Source organism: Leopardus geoffroyi, chromosome B4 (genome assembly GCF_018350155.1).
Source record: "Leopardus geoffroyi isolate Oge1 chromosome B4, O.geoffroyi_Oge1_pat1.0, whole genome shotgun sequence".
Taxonomy (NCBI): Eukaryota; Metazoa; Chordata; class Mammalia; order Carnivora; family Felidae; genus Leopardus; species Leopardus geoffroyi.
In genome coordinates this window covers 91,013,563-91,030,591 of record NC_059341.1, presented here as the reverse complement: position 1 = coordinate 91,030,591, position 17,029 = coordinate 91,013,563, and the positions used below count along the sequence as shown (strand labels likewise).

The 17,029-nt window shown below is 40.5% G+C and overlaps 1 protein-coding gene across 1 annotated transcript in view; it reads right to left on the bottom strand.

Annotated features, from left to right (window-relative positions):
* Positions 1-16,359, bottom strand: part of LEMD3 (LEM domain containing 3) — a 65,161-nt gene extending 48,802 nt beyond the window's left edge. Inside the window, exon 1 of the mRNA XM_045464860.1 lies at positions 14,792-16,359. Coding sequence (XP_045320816.1) covers positions 14,792-16,322 — 1,531 coding nt within the window. The 5' untranslated portion in view covers positions 16,323-16,359. The remainder of the gene's footprint in view (positions 1-14,791) is intronic.
* Positions 16,360-17,029: the final 670 nt, after the last annotated feature.

Here is a 17,029-nt window from a genome sequence, read left to right as displayed (position 1 = left end):
GCAGGGATGGGGGTTCATTTAGGTGGGGGTGTAAAACAGGTAAAGGTGGTCAAAAGACACAAACTTCCAGTTATAAAGAGATTATTAAAGTTCTGGAGATGTAATGTACAGCATGGTGACTATAGTTAACTTCACTATACTGTATATTTGAAAGCTGCCAAAACAGTAGATTTTAAAACTTCTCATCACAAGAAAAAAAAAAACAAAAACAACAAAAACTGTAACTTATGTGTGGTGATGGGTGTTAGTTAATTATATTTACTGTGGTAATCATTTTGCAGTATATACATATATAAAATCATTATGTTGTATAAGCTAAAACTAATATAATATGTCCATTATCTCTCAATTTAAAAAAAGAAAAAGATTTGAAGTATTGAACACTTAGATGTTTGGCCAAGATTACAGCAAAATAGCAGGAAGCTTAGGCCAGTATAAGAACAAGAATTAAGAGAAGGAAAAGTAGAAGAAAACATAAAAAGCCAAAAATAAATCTGCTTCCTAATCCAACTCCCACAGAACATGACCCACTGCACTGAGGACTCAAAAGTTAAACCAATAGTATATTAGTGCTAAAACAGGATACAATTTTAAATAAGCATCTATGGGCTAGCCTGGGAACTTAAACTTAAAAACAGTGTTGTTAAGGGGCACCTGGGTGGCTCAGTCAGTTAAGCGTCTGACTTCAGCTTAGGTCACGATCTCGTGATTCATGAGTTTGAGCCTTGTGTCAGGTTCTGTGCTGACAGCTCGGAGACTAGAGCCTACTTCAGATTCTATGTCTCCCTCTCTCTCTGCCACTTCCCCACTCTGTCTCTCAAAAATAAATATTTAAAAAAAATTTTTTTTAAACAACAGTGTACTTAAATATTTCCAAGTTCAAGCATCAATCTTACACATGATCTGGAAAACAACCCATTCAAAAATTAAGGACTGCCCATTTTTCCTTTTGGAAGTAAACCGCTTGACTTTGTGAGCAAACATTCTCCAGTAATCTGAATGTCATTCAAATAATTTATTCAAATTCATTAGGAGATGTTGCTACATATAAACCTACCATAAAATAGCACCTTGTAAAAGAATTGAGGTGATTTTTACAATTCAAAGAGCATGATGAATGAGAGCACCCCAAAATCTTTCTCAAAAAGATACTGAAACCCTTAAAATTTTTCTTATGCCAACAAAAGCTTTATTAGTCATTCTGTTTTCATTGTCCTAAAGAGGAGCTAACTTTCCCCTTATTTCCAGGGACGGTCATGTGCCAGAATCAAAAGGCCATCGCGGGGCACCTGGGTGGCTCAGTTGGTTAAGCGTCCAACTTCGGCTCAGGTCATGAACTCACGGTCCGTGAGTTCGAGCCCCATGTCGGGCTCTGTGCTGACAGCTCAGAGCCTGGAGCCTGCTTTCGATTCTGTGTCTCCCTCTCTCCCTCTGACCCTCCCCTGTTCATGCTCTCTCTCTGTCTCAAAAATAAATAAACATTAAAAAAAATTTTTTTAAAGGCCATCCCTCCCTCCTACATGTCTAGTTTGAAAGGCTATACAAAGCAGTTTACAATAGGAAATTAGTGAAAAGAATATAAAGGAATATTCCCAATAAGAAATGAGTGAGAATTTAGGGGTATCTTTTCTACTTTAAGCTGCTAAAAAGTCCTTTATACCACTTTATACCTTTATGCTATCAAGCATGGCTATTTATCTAGGGCAGGCGGGTGAGAGATTTCATTCTGCCACTGCTCAGCTACTTCTAATTGACTGTAGTGACTTAAGATTTAATTACTACATATTTGTAGTATATTTCTATTAGACAGCTCTGGTCTAAACAAATCACATCTTTGATACAGTTTCAAATGCGAAATAGGATAAGAATTTCGTTACGTGCTTCATATCAATCATCTAGGAGACTAAAGATCCTAATGCACTTTAAATCCCTTATAATTTAAGTAACATGATTTTAATATACTGCTTATCAAATGAATTTCATTATTTTATACCCCCCAATCTCTTGATTACCCCCCAGTCTACTGCCTATTCCCAGGGACACACCTTATTTTCCCACTTCAGCGATACTAGTACTCATGGCATCTTACAAACCAGCTGAAGAATAACATGTGACAGGCCATCCTTCTCTCTCAGCTGCACATGCAGTCTGTTCTCCAGATAATATTAACAGAAGCTTACGCTAAGACCCATCCACATTCCCAATAAATGTTTTTCTATCTCAAATTCACTACTATATTTTGGATTAGAGCAACATATCCCATCTCTAACTCTCAGATCAGCAAATCAAGCCTCTAGTGGTCAACAAGACTAAAACTGAATTTCATCTTGTGCTTCATAACCTATGAAGTTAACATAACTGCAAAAATAAGAACACTCCTTTGCAGCACCCAGAGATAAAGCTAATTAGGTAACATAAAAAGATGACTCCTTTTATCTGCTTGGACAGCTTGAGATTAAGGTTGAAAAATACCGATAAGGATTATAAATGTAACGGACTCTTTTATTACTTACTAACATCACTGACAAGACATATCATACATAGTGCTGACCATGTGTTGTTTAATTAGACTACTATAGCCAGGAAATTCTAACTTACTGTATTAAAAATATACAGTCATGTATTGCTTCAAATTTCTCCAAAGCATTTCCATAAACATTATTACTTTAGTTCCCTACAAAAGTCACTGGCTAGAAGTAAAGTTGATTTTACTATCCTCTAATCTGACAGATGCAAAAACCAAGGCCCAGAGGTTATGAGTGACTCAACTGCCCAAATAAAGTTGGTAGGTGAGAAAAGATGCATAAAAAAATCTGCTGCCTAGTGGTTTAGATTGTGGACCCTGAAGTCAGATCATGGGCTCAAATGCTAGCCCCAAAGCTTAGCCCCAAAACTACTAGTAGCTGAGGATCCTGGACAAGTCACTTGTAACTGTATTCTCTCTACATTTCAGTTTACTCATGGAGATAATACGAGTATAGTTCCACTCATAAAAATTAAGATGAAGTGCTCATACATACAAAGTTCTCAATAAATGCTTTTATCATTTAAGGCTTTAAAATCTGAAAGAAGGAACATTTGGAGATGACATGTCTGAAAAACAAAACAAGACTTTTTGTCATAAGCTTAAGAATACTTCTAGAACATCTTGAACTATAATCATAAACACTTCATATTGATAACATTTCCATTTTTGGCAAATTCATTCTTGATGTCTCCTCCTTTAAAAAGAAGTGCTTTTTAAAGTACTTTTAAAAACCTGGAAGAAATGAAAACTATTTCTTTGTATACAGTACACATTGTGGTAAACTCTACCATAGGGCATACTCAAATTTGCTGAAAATAGTAATTATTTTTTTTAATTTGAGAGAGAGAGAGAATGCAAGCAGAGGAGAGAAACAGAGGGAGAGAAAGAGAGAGAGAATCCCACGCAGGCTTCACACTCAGCGCAGAGCCCAACATGGGCTCAATCTCACAACCATGAGATCATGACCTGAGCTAAAATCAAGAGTTGGACACTCAACCTACTGAACCACTCAGGCGCCCCCAGAAAATAATTTTTAAAGTCACGTTTCCTAAGTCACAATATACAAATCTATGCAGTGCTGCATGGGAACCAAATCTCAATTCTGGAGGATAGTTACTGCATAAATATTCAGGAGAAAGAAGAGAATACCACCACCATGTGGGAGAAAGGGAGGCAGTATGTCTGGGAGAAGAGTTTCAGTCCTATAATCCCAGAAAGTATATACTCATCTTCTGGTATTAATTGGCACATAGTAGGTGCTCAATAATTTATGAGTGCATGAATGGATGAAAAGGAGAAACTGAATTCTGCTTCCAGTAAACTCAATCAAACAAGAAAATAACTGATACCGTGGGACGTACCCTTATAAACCTACAAAGTCATTAATAAGACTGACCAAGCCATAACCCAGGGACTAGAAGAAACAGATATTCTAAGATCTCCCCTCTCCTAATTAATTTCAATGACCCTCTCTATATGGAAGTTTTTACACTTTATAAGTATAAAGTGCTTTCAAAAATTAGCCACAATCAGCAAATTCCTTTTGTACACATATACATATAAAAGGAGTCTTTAACTGCAAAACAAAATTAATATTGTACTATGTGTTAAAATGCTCATTGCTCCTAAAGCCATTTTTTTTTTTTCTATTCATGTCACATTCAAGGCAGGAAGTAATTGTTGGTGCATATTCACCATTCAATTAGTTCGGGACAGCTGAACTAAACCCTTGCATAGTTTTGCACCCAAGCCTTTTTTCTAAATGTTAGCTTGCCATTTGATATTGTTTTAAGCAAAAAGCTATGAACATAGAGCAATAAATCTGCTACCCAGACAAAAGATGTAGTATAATTTTAAATCTATACCTCTAGAACAAAGAAAAAACTAAGACACCATAAAATTAATACATTATGGCTTCTCCATGATAAATCTGTTATCCTATTTTCAGACATTATTATTTGTTAGTATAATTTTTTCTTAAGAAAGAGAGCCACATGAGCAAGTGGGGGGATGGGGCAGAGGGAGAGGGAGAGGGAGAGGGAGAGAGAAAGACAGAGAATATCAAGCAGGCTCCACACTCAGTGCAGAGCCTGACACAGGGCTTGATTCCACGACCCTGGGATCATGACCTGAGCAGAAATCAAGAGTTGGATGCTCAACCGACTGAGCCACCCAGGCACCCCAGTGTAAATTTTTATAATCCTTTAAATAGAATTAGAAATAAATTTTAGAAATAAATTTCCAAAGGCATGATGTAAAACATGTAAAATTTAAATATGTCAAATAAATATTAAAACCTAAACACTTTCTTCCTGGTCAACACTTGTTTAAAAATTATTTTGACAGTGTTGTTAATAAAGAATATTAATTAAGTCAAGATTAAAAAAAAAAAAAACAACACTCTCACTTGTGAGTTGTGTGTGGGTGGCTCAGACAGTTAAATGCCAAACTCTTAATTTCAGCTCAGGTCATGATCTCAGGGTCATGAGATAGAACCCTATGTTAGGCTCCATGATAGGTGTGAAGCCTACTTAAGATTCTCTCTCCCTTGAGGCACTGAGTAGCTCAGTAGGTTAAGCATCCCACTCTTGATATCGGCTCAGGTCATGATCTCGTGGTTTCGTGAGTTCTTCAAGAGTTCGAGCCCCTGCGTTGGGCTCTATGCTGACCTCGCGGAGCCTGCCTGGGAGGCTCTCTCTCTCAAAATAAATAAACTTAAAAAAAAAAAAGAATCTCTCCCTCTTCCTTTGCCCCTCCACCACTTGTGTGTACTCTCTGTCTCAAAAAAATGAAGTAAAACTATCACTTGTGGGATTCAGGTTAAATCATGCACTATTAAAATAGCAAAAGCCAAGATTACTGCTCAAATACACTGCTACCTGTTCACCTTAAAATCTTTTAAAAATAAAATCTGAGTATGGAAGTCAAAATCTGAAGCTTTCAGATAATAACTGTCATTAACCATTTCCACAATTAGATTAGGCTGGGATCCCAAATGGTTGTTACTTTTAGTGTATAATAAATACAGGATTAAAATGAAGATATATCATTATGATATAATTTTCATAAAGAAGTTACTACCACCACTTGTTTAGCATAAATTTGGGAGAAGATTTCCAATACTTTAAGGTATACTTCATTTTTAGACTACTTATAAACTAGATTAACTCTCTCTTTGTGCTGTTGCTATAAAACTCCTCGCGGTAATGTTCCTTTTACTTATATAAAATATTTTTCAGATAGGTAAAGTTAATATAAAATAATGAGCAAGAAGAAGCTCGTTTTAAAAATTTACAATTCTACTGATTAATTATGAAAACATCTGACTTTTAAAAGTAACCCTGAAATTACAGAATGGATCATTTCCACTAAAAGAAACCTAAACACAAAAAAAACACACAAAGTTTATTTAAAAGGAGCAAAAACTGGAAGAACAAATGTGCTATATTTAAAGGTCTTTATATCTTGAAACTGGAACAATGGAAAACATGTTTGAAAGTGCTAATGCAAAATCAGAGGACCTTTTTACCCACCAGTTTTGAGAGACTCTACGTTATCTTTTAAAAATTAGAAATAGCACCGGGGCGCCTGGGTGGCTCAGTCAGTTAAGCGCCTGACTTTCGCTCGGGTCGTGATCTTGCGGTTCATGGGTTGAAGCCCCACATCGGGCCCTGTGCTGACAGCTCGGAGTCTGGAGCCTGCTTTGAATTGATTCTGTGTCTCCCTTTCTCTCTGCCCCTCCCCTGCTCATTCTCTCCCTCTCCCTCTCTCTCTCTCTCTCTCTCTCTCTCGCTCACAAAGGTGAATAAACATTAAAAAAAAAATAGAAATAGCATGTTTCCTATTTAACACATTATATATTATAGTTTGTATTTTATTACAGCAGACTGACCTCATATACCAATGAATTAGTGAATTAATCTAAAGGATAAATAGTCCCACACAAGATTCCTAATTGTTGAGTGAGTACAAATTTGTACTTTGTCTTAAAGTTGTTAGATTTCACAGATTATTCCTGGCATTTCTAGGATTTCATGCATTAATCTGCTTCACCCATCCATATCTTTTCATAATCTTCTAGATAACAATAATGGTAGAGAACATATACGCAGTCCTTATGTACTTACACACGTTAAAGGCAATCTAGCAGAGTGGTGAAGAGACACTATCTGAATCCAAACACTGCCTCGGCACTTACTAGCCACATGACCCTGGGCAAATTCGGCTTCGCCCAGTATCAGTTTCCTCATCTACAAAACAGGACAAATAGCTGCCTCATGAAGATTAAACAACAATTAAAATTGTTCAGCACAGTGCCTGGCGCATAAGGCCGCACAGGGTCAGCTGCTATTGTTATCACTATGCGTCATGTACTGTGCCAAGTACTTTACATGCCTTATTCCACTTAATTCTCACTTAATTCTCTTTTACAGATGAGGATATTGAGGATCATAGTGGTTCAGCAACTTGCCTTTAACAGAAAAGCTAATTAGTGCAAGAGCCAATATGCAAACCCAGGTCAACCTCCTTAATCCAAGCCCTGATACCTACGCCAATCTTCCTCAAACTAGGCTCCCTGGATACACTCATGGGGAATTCTTATGTTTTCACTCTGGTGATTCTTATTTTAAGTTATTCTAGAGATAATTTTCAAATGAAAGACATTTTCACAGAGTAGATTTTATTTAAATCATCCAGCTGGGATATGCAAAGCCCTGGTGTTCCCAGGAATATTCTTAGAGGCCTAGAAATTTTTTTTTCCTTACATGTAAAGTTTTTCAAAGTAACACTCAGCTCTCATTCTTCAAGAATGAGGCAAACAGGGACGCCTGGGTGACTCAGTCACTTAAATGTCTGACTTTGGCTCAGGTCACGATCTCACGGTTCTTGAGTTCGAGCCCCGCATTGGGCTCTGTGCTGACAGCTCAGAGCCTGGAGCCTGCTTTGGATTCTGTGCCTCCCTCTCCCTCTGTTACTCCCCTGCTCACACTCTGTCTCTCTCTCTCAAAAATAAACATTAAAGAAAAAAAAAAAGGAATGAGGGAAACTAATTTTCAAAATCCTTACACCTATTTCATTATAGATATCAAGTTTTGAACCAAGTGGCTACTGTAACTACTTGAAAAAGTAAAAAAAAAAAAAAAAGAAAAAAAGGAAAAACTATGGTACCCTTTTGCAATGCTTCATCTTAGTTTTAAAAAAACACACACATACATTAAAAAAATAAGTATTAGGGGCACCTGGGTGACTCAGATGAACGTCCGACTTCGGCTCAGGTCATGATCTCACGGTTCGTGAGTTCAAGCCCTGCGTCGGGCTCTGTGCTGACAGCTCAGAGCCTGCAGCCTGTTTCGGATTTTGTATCTCCCTCTCTCTCTCTCTCTCTCTCTCTCTCTCTCTCTCTGCCCCTCCCCCACTCATGCGCACACGCGCGCCCTCTCTCTCAAAAATAAATATTAAAAAAATTTTTTAATAAAAAAAGAAGTGTTAAAAAGATATCTATTCCTCTAGTAAACAGTACTAGTATACTCGGCACCAGTCTCTCTCATCTTTAATCTAATTATATAACTACGATAACCTAGGATATTTCTAGTTGAACAACTCAAAAAATAAACTCCCCCCAAACTTATTTTCTCTGTACTACTTTTCCCCCAGAAAGATCCCTCTTCAGCATCTCTAACCCACCGATCAATGGTATCAGTATTGTCTCCGTCATCCAGGCTCATAAACTCAGAATAATCTTTGACTCTTCTCCTTTATGCTCTGGATCCAAACAGTCACCAAGTATTGACCTTCTTCAAATGACAGACCCTATTCCATCCCCACATTATCAGCCTCCTCGGGTGTTTCTCACTCCGTGTGTGCTTATAGTGCCTATCACCCCACGCCTGCTCTCCAACCTTACCAATCCATTACCTATACCACTACCTGTTTATCCTTTTAAGAAGAACTTGATGTTAGTCCTCTGCTTTAAAACCTCCATGGATTCCCACTGCTCGACCCACAGAATCAAGTCCAAATTTGGAACCTGAACTTTTGACCATTTGAGACTGATCAGCTCACTATGAATTCCACCCCCTCTTTTACAAAGTGTGGCACTTATCACCTAATATTAAGTATACTTCTTAACCATTTTCTGCGACTATTTGTGGAGTGGAGGCTTTTGCAAGAATGAGATTTCTTCTGCATCCTTCCCAATACTGAGTATTAAGTTAGGTACTGAATAGGTAAGCAATTACTGAGTTACATGATGAGTTAATCAATGCATATAAATTGGGTACCTGATATGTGATCATCTCAATAAATATTTACTGAGGAATGAACTTGTGCCAAGATACTAATGTGACTTGGGTCTACCAAGCAATTCCCATATGCCAGGCCAACAATACTAAAAACTTCACATACATTACCTCACGTAATGCTTAAAGCCACCCTGAGGCAGGTATTATCATCTTCATTTTTAATATGAGGCAACTGAGTATCTTCTAGTAAAGTCACAGAGCAGGTATAAGAGAAATGAGATTCAAACTCAGAGCCGAATGTAAAGCCTGTGCCCTTTACCAGTGCAGTCAATTCATCCTACAGGAGCTGTAATCTAAATGGCACAACGAACATTCAAAATTACAATACTCTATAATAAATGCTATGAAGGAGGCATTAGATCTTATTTGAGCAGAGTTTGAGTTTACCCAAACACCAGAGTAAAGAAGACAGGAGTCAGAGAAAATACCCAGAGGTGACGCTTTTAAGAATGAACAGCAGTTAAGAAAGGAAGAAACAACCTTCCTAAAGAAGGGAATAATGTACAAAGGCACAAAATGTCATGACATGTTCAGTAAACACCAACTAGTATCCAGAAAGTTCTAGTTTTCCAGAAAGTAAAATGTGGTAAGAGAAACTGGTAGGAAATGAAACTAGCAAAAGCATAGTCAGATCATGAACAGTTTAGCCACAGAATTTAGATTTTATCCAATAAGGAAGGTAAAGCCATTGAGTAATTTTAAGCAAGAGAGTGAATTATTATTGCATTTGTGTTTTAGATATATTGCTCTGGCACGGAAAACAGACTGAAGAGCTACAACATAGAAGCCTGTTAGAAGACTACTTAAACAATTCAGGCAATAGACTAACTTAGAGCAACAGTGATAGAGAGAAAAAGATTCAAAACATATGTGAGAGGTAGAACTACCAGACTTAGTAATCAACTGGATTGATGTTTGAGGTCTGGTAGGAACATGAAGGAAAGGAAGGACTCTAGGCAAATTCAAAGTTCCTAGCTGAGTCCTGGGTAGACGGAAGTGCCATGAACTAAAACTGGGAACAGAATGGGGGAAAGAAGGTGAAAGGAAAGCTGATGAGTACACAGAGTGGGTACTTCTGGAACATCCAGGAAAAAAAAAAAAAAAAAAACTGTCCAATAAATAAACAAACTCAGGAGAGAACATTTAAGGTAAATATATGAAATCAGGAGGTACTACCCGGGCCAGTGGAGGAAAGGGCCTAGGGAAACTGTACCAAAGGATAGGGACAAAGACAAGAGTTCCAGAGACCACCAATATTTAAAACACAGACAGACAGGAGTAAATGAAAACTGGAAGAGAGTAGTGATGCAGAAGTCTGGGAAGGGGAGAGTTTCAAGAAGGAGGAGTTATCAGTGCACTGAATGTTTCAAAGAGGCAAAGATAAGAACTTCAACACCTCTCTTGGATTTGGCAATTGAGTTAACTAATGACTTGAAGCAGAGATTCCAGAGGAATGGATGGTAAACAAAGCTACACTAGACAGGGGCTGAGTCAATGGCAGAGGCAAAAAGATATCAGTCTTTGCTGAGAAGAGAGTAACAGCTAGAGAAGAACAGAGGGTTGAAGAACAACATTTCCAGGGTGGCAGAGATTTTAGCATTTTTATACGATGAGAAAGGGACAAGCGGAGAGTGAGATTTTTAAATTATGCCTCATACTTAAACTTAGTATAAAGTTACCCATAATACAAGGTTAAGGGAAAAAGACAAGTTGCAGGCTAGGTATAGTATGATATCACTTAAGATAAAATTCAGACTCCTTTCCAAGGCCCTCAAGGCCTTTAGGTCCTTTATGACTGGCCCCTGCCTAGTTCTGACTTCATCATATGCCATTCTCATTCATTATACCCTAGCCACACTGGCCATTCTCTTCTGTTGCTTCAACTTGCCAAGCTGGTTTTTGCCCCAAGAGTCCTGCACTGGCTGTTATTTCTTCCTGGAATGTTTTGCTCCCTGTCAATAGCTAGTTCCTTCAAGTCATTCAGATTTCAATTCAAACGTCACCTCTTTTGAGAGGCCTGCTCACCTGTATGTAATATTACATATCCCTCTACCCCAGGCAAAGTTACTATCATAAACTTGTGTTAGCAATCATCACTCTCTTAAATTCATATTTACTTGCCCATCTGCCCCCCCTAGAATGCTTGAAATAGTGCTTGGCACATAGTAGGCACTCTATTGTTGAATGAAAATGTACACAAACACATATATATATATGAATGTAGGTGTTTACATGAAAAGCACTAAGAAAGTTTTGAAAGGCATTATTTGAACTTATTTATACCAGGGGTAAGTGGGAGACTAGAAGGATATATATACCTACTATCTATTCATTTTTTGCTTCATAGATCTCTATCCAAATTTTCTAAATCATAAATGTTTCAAAAATCATGTCTTTTATAATTGAAAACAATTAAAAAAATTTTTTTTTTCAACGTTTATTTATTTTTGGGACAGAGAGAGACAGAGCATGAATGGGGGAGGGGCAGAGAGAGAGAGGGAGACACAGAATCGGAAACAGGCTCCAGGCTCCGAGCCATCAGCCCAGAGCCCGACGCGGGGCTCAAACTCACGGACTACGAGATCGTGACCTGGCTGAAGTCGGACGCTTAACCGACTGCGCCACCCAGGCGCCCCGAAAACAATTTTTAAATAATGCCCATATGTACCTAAGATAGTGTATTCTGCATTTCCATTTTCTTTTGCTGGGTTGTCATGATCTAATCTCACTGTAGACTGATCCTTGAATTGTTTTGGTAGGACAGTTCAAAGTTAGAATCTTAAACCTTAGAGCTACAAAGAATTTAGAGATCATCTAATCCAACCCCCTCATTTTAAAGATGAGGAAGAAGAGACTCATAGTAATTTAATAAAAGTAATTTAATAAAACTAGGATATTGATAAAAATTTTCAAAGACCAAATGATTAAGAACTATTTAAAAGGTTAATCTATTACACGTTGTACATAATTTAAACGACAGCTAATAAAAGCTTACTAAAGCTTATTCTCACATATAACCTACAATCTTCCGGTGAAATTATTACTCAAAGTAAAAGTATTTCCTCAAGCACACTATTTGACCAATGAACCCTATGGTTAAGCACTGGTTAACCATTATACTCATGACAAAGGACTCAGAACACATAAACATAGGGAGTGAAAATTATTCACCGTTAGGTGTGCAAACTAACTGAATTAGCAGGCATTTCTTTCCACTATATATTATACAGTAAGTCAAATATATAACACATATATAGTACATTTAAGGATTCCCTAACTTTGATTCAAATTTCTGTATCAATGTCTACAGTGTATTTTAGTGGAAGTTAATGAAAATTACATGTTGAATAAGTAAATATACTACTAAATAATATTTGCAGAAACAATTTTGCTTTACATACATACTATAACTTACCAGAAATACAACGAATTTTATCTAAACTTTTGAATAATACCACTTTATGGTTGTTTAATAAACTATCTAATTTGATCCTCTTAACATCACCACAGACAGCAGAAATTATTACACCCATCTAATACAGACGTTGACTAAAGTCATGTGGACCAAGTCCTAGAACCCAGATCCTCTACCTCTTAATCACTGTTGTTTCCATCACCCAAACTACGTTACATTTACCATTCATTAAAACAAAAAACACTTTATAATTTCTTTCCTGTCATACTGGTGAAGGTGAGGGGGCTACTAAAACCCTAGCAGTCCTATCCTTATCTATTCCATCTGAAATTTTAGTATCTAAGGAAACATTACTCATTCATCTTAACAGATGTGACAGTCACCTTAACTGAGAATTGTGCTCATCAGTAATTCTTTATGAAATCCTACCAATATTCAATTATTTTCTCAATCCTAATAAAAGTGCTCTCTTATTTAGAAAGCTCTCTACAAACAGTATCCAAAGTAGTGCTAAGAATACGGGCTTTACAGTTGAAAACAAAATCTGAAGGGCGCCTGGGTGGCTCAGTCAGTTAAGCATCCGACTCTTGATTGCAGCTCAGGTCATGATCTCGCGTTTTACGGGTTTGAGCCCCGTGTCAGGGTCTGGGCTGACGGTGCAGAGAATCGCCTGCTTGGGATTCTCTCTCTTTCTCTCTGCCCCTCCCATGCATGCTCTCTCTCCCTCAAAATACATAAATTAACTTAAAAAAATAAATAAAATTTATTTAAAAAAAAAAAACTGAAGCCAAACCTTAGTACTATCACTCACTAGCTAGTCAGTTATGGGTACATTTCTTCCTTGCCTCACTGTCCTCATCTATAAAATCTGCATCTGTGATGTGTTGGGAAGATCAATTAGATAATATGTATAAAGTACTCAGAAAAAGGCCAGGTCATACAGTTAGCTATTAGAGAAACAGATACAAATAGATACTGCTGATAATATCATTTAATTTATATGCACTCCATTAGTTTAACTTCTAATATGACCTATTTCTTTTTCTCCCAAATTATCTGAGACAGGAGACAATATATTACTCTTGTTCCCAGGGAACCAGCTAAAATGAGTGCTGGGTTTCAGTCCTCTTCTAACCCCTCTAATGAAGCAATATAGTAATAATCTGTTATTTGATGATCTTAGAAATGGCTATACACAAATCAAAGGTTACACTATTCTGACTCCCACTCTTTTTAAATCCGCTAACTGCATCATTCACTATTTTGAAACAAACAAACACACAAAAACAATCGCAAGCCTGATTTTATAAATACCAATAATGATAAAGTGACTTCAAGTTGGATGAAAGGGACAGATTTCAGGAGGAGTGGGAAGGGGGCCCTAACATTAAGAAATTATATATTCAGCAGTCCATCGCACACTACATTTACTTTTCCCTCTTTTAATCTGCGTAGGCATCATTCTAATCAACATTAGCATCATTTTAGGATTAGGAAAGGGAAGCTCAAACTTGGGCTCGCTCCCCCTGGCTCAAGGTGCTGTAACCACTCTAACCTACAGGAGGGCTCTGGCTCAACTCAAGGCCTTTCTTATAATCTCTGCCAGGACAGCTCTCCTGTCCCCCTACAATTCTGTCTCCTACTTCAGGTCTCACCTCACATAGTAGCTACCCTCCCCATCTCTAAATAGCATGTATCAATTACTCCATCCTTATTTCCTTCACAGAACACAAAATGATCTGTACTTATCTTCTTGTGTTCAAGAACAGATACTCTGACTTATCACTGCTGTGTTTAAGTGCTCAGCATAGATGAAGCTGGCTTAATGAATGGTGAAGACACCATACCTGCCTACAGTCCTTTAGCAAGTAAACGGCAGGGCCTAGAAACCAATAACGGAAAAATCTCACGGCCAACTCCAGCCCTGCCCTACCACCACTTTTTTCACTGGTGGGAAGGGGCATGCTCTGGGCTCAGCAATCAACTTAGAGTTGTGTCTTCCTACTTTCTATATTCATTCACTTTAAAGAAATTAATAGAACTACCCAGATGTAGAACTTGATACTACAAAGTATTTAACTGGAATTTCAAGAGATCTTACGTTACCTTGTAGAATCACAACTCAATCTGAAAAATCATCTCAAATGATTTGTAACATTTATGCATTTATGATGTCTCGTAACAATCAAAATACTTCAAAACTGTTCATTGGCATCTGCACACATAATTATCTAAGGCTAAAAGAGAATTTATGACCCACACATAAATGCATTTTGTTGACAAGCTGGCAATATTTCGTTTTACGAGAGGTGTTGAATTTCCCACTACATTATACAGAAAAATTGTAAAACCAGTCGTGGGATTCTCGTTCTGATCATGGTAACGTCCTTTCTTAGAGATGACACAAATGCACTCGATCTGCCGCGTGTCGCTATTAATACATGTTCTTAAAGGCAGAAGTCACCTCGTGTAAAATGCCCAATGCGGTGAGGGCAGACCACTAGCAACACCCCCTTTGTGACCTTACCCACAGGGTTTAATACTTACTGCTGAGTCCTCCATCCTCGGATACTCCTGTCCCTCTCATTCCTAGGTAAGTCAGTCCCAGTATTAGGAAAAATAAGCAGGCAGCAGTTAAGAGAAACATCGACAAGTAGTGGGCACTGAAACCCCCTGTAGGGGACACCTCCTCCCGTTTAAACTGCTGGAGAAGTTCCTCCTCGGGTTCGGAAAGCTTCGGTTTGTTGTATGCGTTTTTCAGGTAGGTGTGATTGGAGCCCGTATGATTGGAGTGATTGATCCTGAGTGAACTGGAGGCAGCCACCGCTGCACCGGGAGGGAGGCTGTTGGAAAAAATCCTGGGGGAGTCCACACTGAAGGCCCCGCCGCCGATATGATTATTGGTTTTAAGGAGGGAGCCTGTGGACGAATCCAAGGTTGAGTCCATGTCGGTCAGTGGCGGGGGCAGGAGAGGGGCCAGTTTCTTAGCGGTGACACGGTACCTAGGAATGGGGCTAGAGTCCAGGGGATCACACCCTCCTCCCTGCTCCGCCGCCGCCGCCGCCGACTCTTCGAGGTTTCGGCTCCTGTCTAGACTCCCCGCAGCCGCCGCCCTGTCATTCATCGGGATTCCTCCCCCTCCCTGAACTGAGGTCTCCAGCCGGCCGCCGGCCGATTTAGCAGTCAGCGAAGAGAGAGGCTTACTATGGCTCCGTCTGGGCCGATGCCGGGAAAGGGAGTCGTCCTTTAATACCTGTCTGCTGGAGGCCACGTCGTCGTCCTCCTCTTCCTCCGAGTCCGAATAGTTCTCCCGGCAGCTGTAAGGGAGAAGCCGGCTGCCATTCACCGTCCGGCTCGCCCACAGCGGCTCCTCGGCCTCTGGGTCCCTGTCCTCTCCGTCTTCCCCCTCCTCCTCCTCGTCCTCCGCGGCTGCATCTCTCGCCGACGGGGTCTGCAGCTCCGGAGCCGCCGGCCGCCGGGCCCCCCACCACGAGTGGGGCTTCCTTCTCTCGGCCGAGTTGCTGTTAGTCACCTCGCTGGCGGCCAGGGGCGCCGACGGCGGTTTGAGCCCGCGGTACTGGAGCGAAGCCCGGTCTTTCCTCCCGCCGCCGCCGCCGCCGGCCTGGTCCCGGGGACTGGCCTCCACGTCCGACTCGTCCGAGCTGAAGCCCAGCAGCACTTTGCTGCCAGCCGTGGGGGCGGCCGAGGCGCCCCCGGGCCCTCCCACGGGGCTCTCCGGGCCAGAGGCCGAGATTCGGCCCAGACCCCCAGGAGTCCGCAAGTAGGAGAGGTCGCCAGAGACCGGCCGGCCCCCCAGCCCCGCGGCCGCCGCCGGCGCTCCCGCCGCGGCGACCGCGGCAGCAGCCGTGTTATTGTTATTACTGTTCCGCGTCTTGTTGCCGCGGCCCCCGGACCGGTGCTGCTGCTGCTCTTCCTCTCGAAGCTTCTTCAGCTTTTTGAGGTAGACCGGGCGGGTGCTCTCCGTCACTGGGCCGGGAGACAGGCCGTAACGGCGGAGCTGAGAGAAAAGCTCCTCATCCGAGAGCTGCTGAGGCGCCGAAGCCGCTGCCGCCGCCATTTTCTCTCCAGGGTGTTTTACAAGCTCCGCGCTACCGGAAGTGACGCGCCGCCCTAGACCCTGAACTAGACCGGGCTGCGTCGCCCTCCCAGCGCCACGGACGCCTTGGCCAATGGGAGGCGCGGGAGGAGCTCACCTGAGCGGGAAAGGGCCACCTGAGCGGCGCGCGGCTCCCCCGGCGGAGAGTTTTTCTACTCCCTCACCTTGGGGTGCCGGTGCATTCTCCTCCTCCTTTCTGTCGCTTTCTCCTGCAGTTCTCTGTCCTGCCGTTCCTAGTGCCTTTCCCGGGAGCCGCCTTTGCCTAGCCACACCTTGACCTCTTCCCAGGTTCCTGTCACCGGGCAATAGTAATTAAAATCTGCCTTAAAGTGCAAGACATCGGTTTTCTTCCCATCCAGTCCCTGCTCCCGCGGGGAACCTAGACAGACTAAAGGAAATCCTTATGGCCAGACTAGGTTGGCAGTTTCCCTTACTCTGGTTTCTTTTCACTTTGTCTTTCCGCTTGACTTAAAAAGAAAAAAAAAAAAAATGAGTTCTTTCGCTGCTCTTTTTGAGAAGCCTCTCTTCTATTACAAAGAAAAGATACAGAGTAAACCATTCCCAATACAACTTTCTGCAAGAATAATGGCTATCCATTCTTTTTATTATTATTATTAATTCTTTAGTTGGTTGTAAAGTGTCTTCCCCCCCCCCCCCTTTAAAATCTG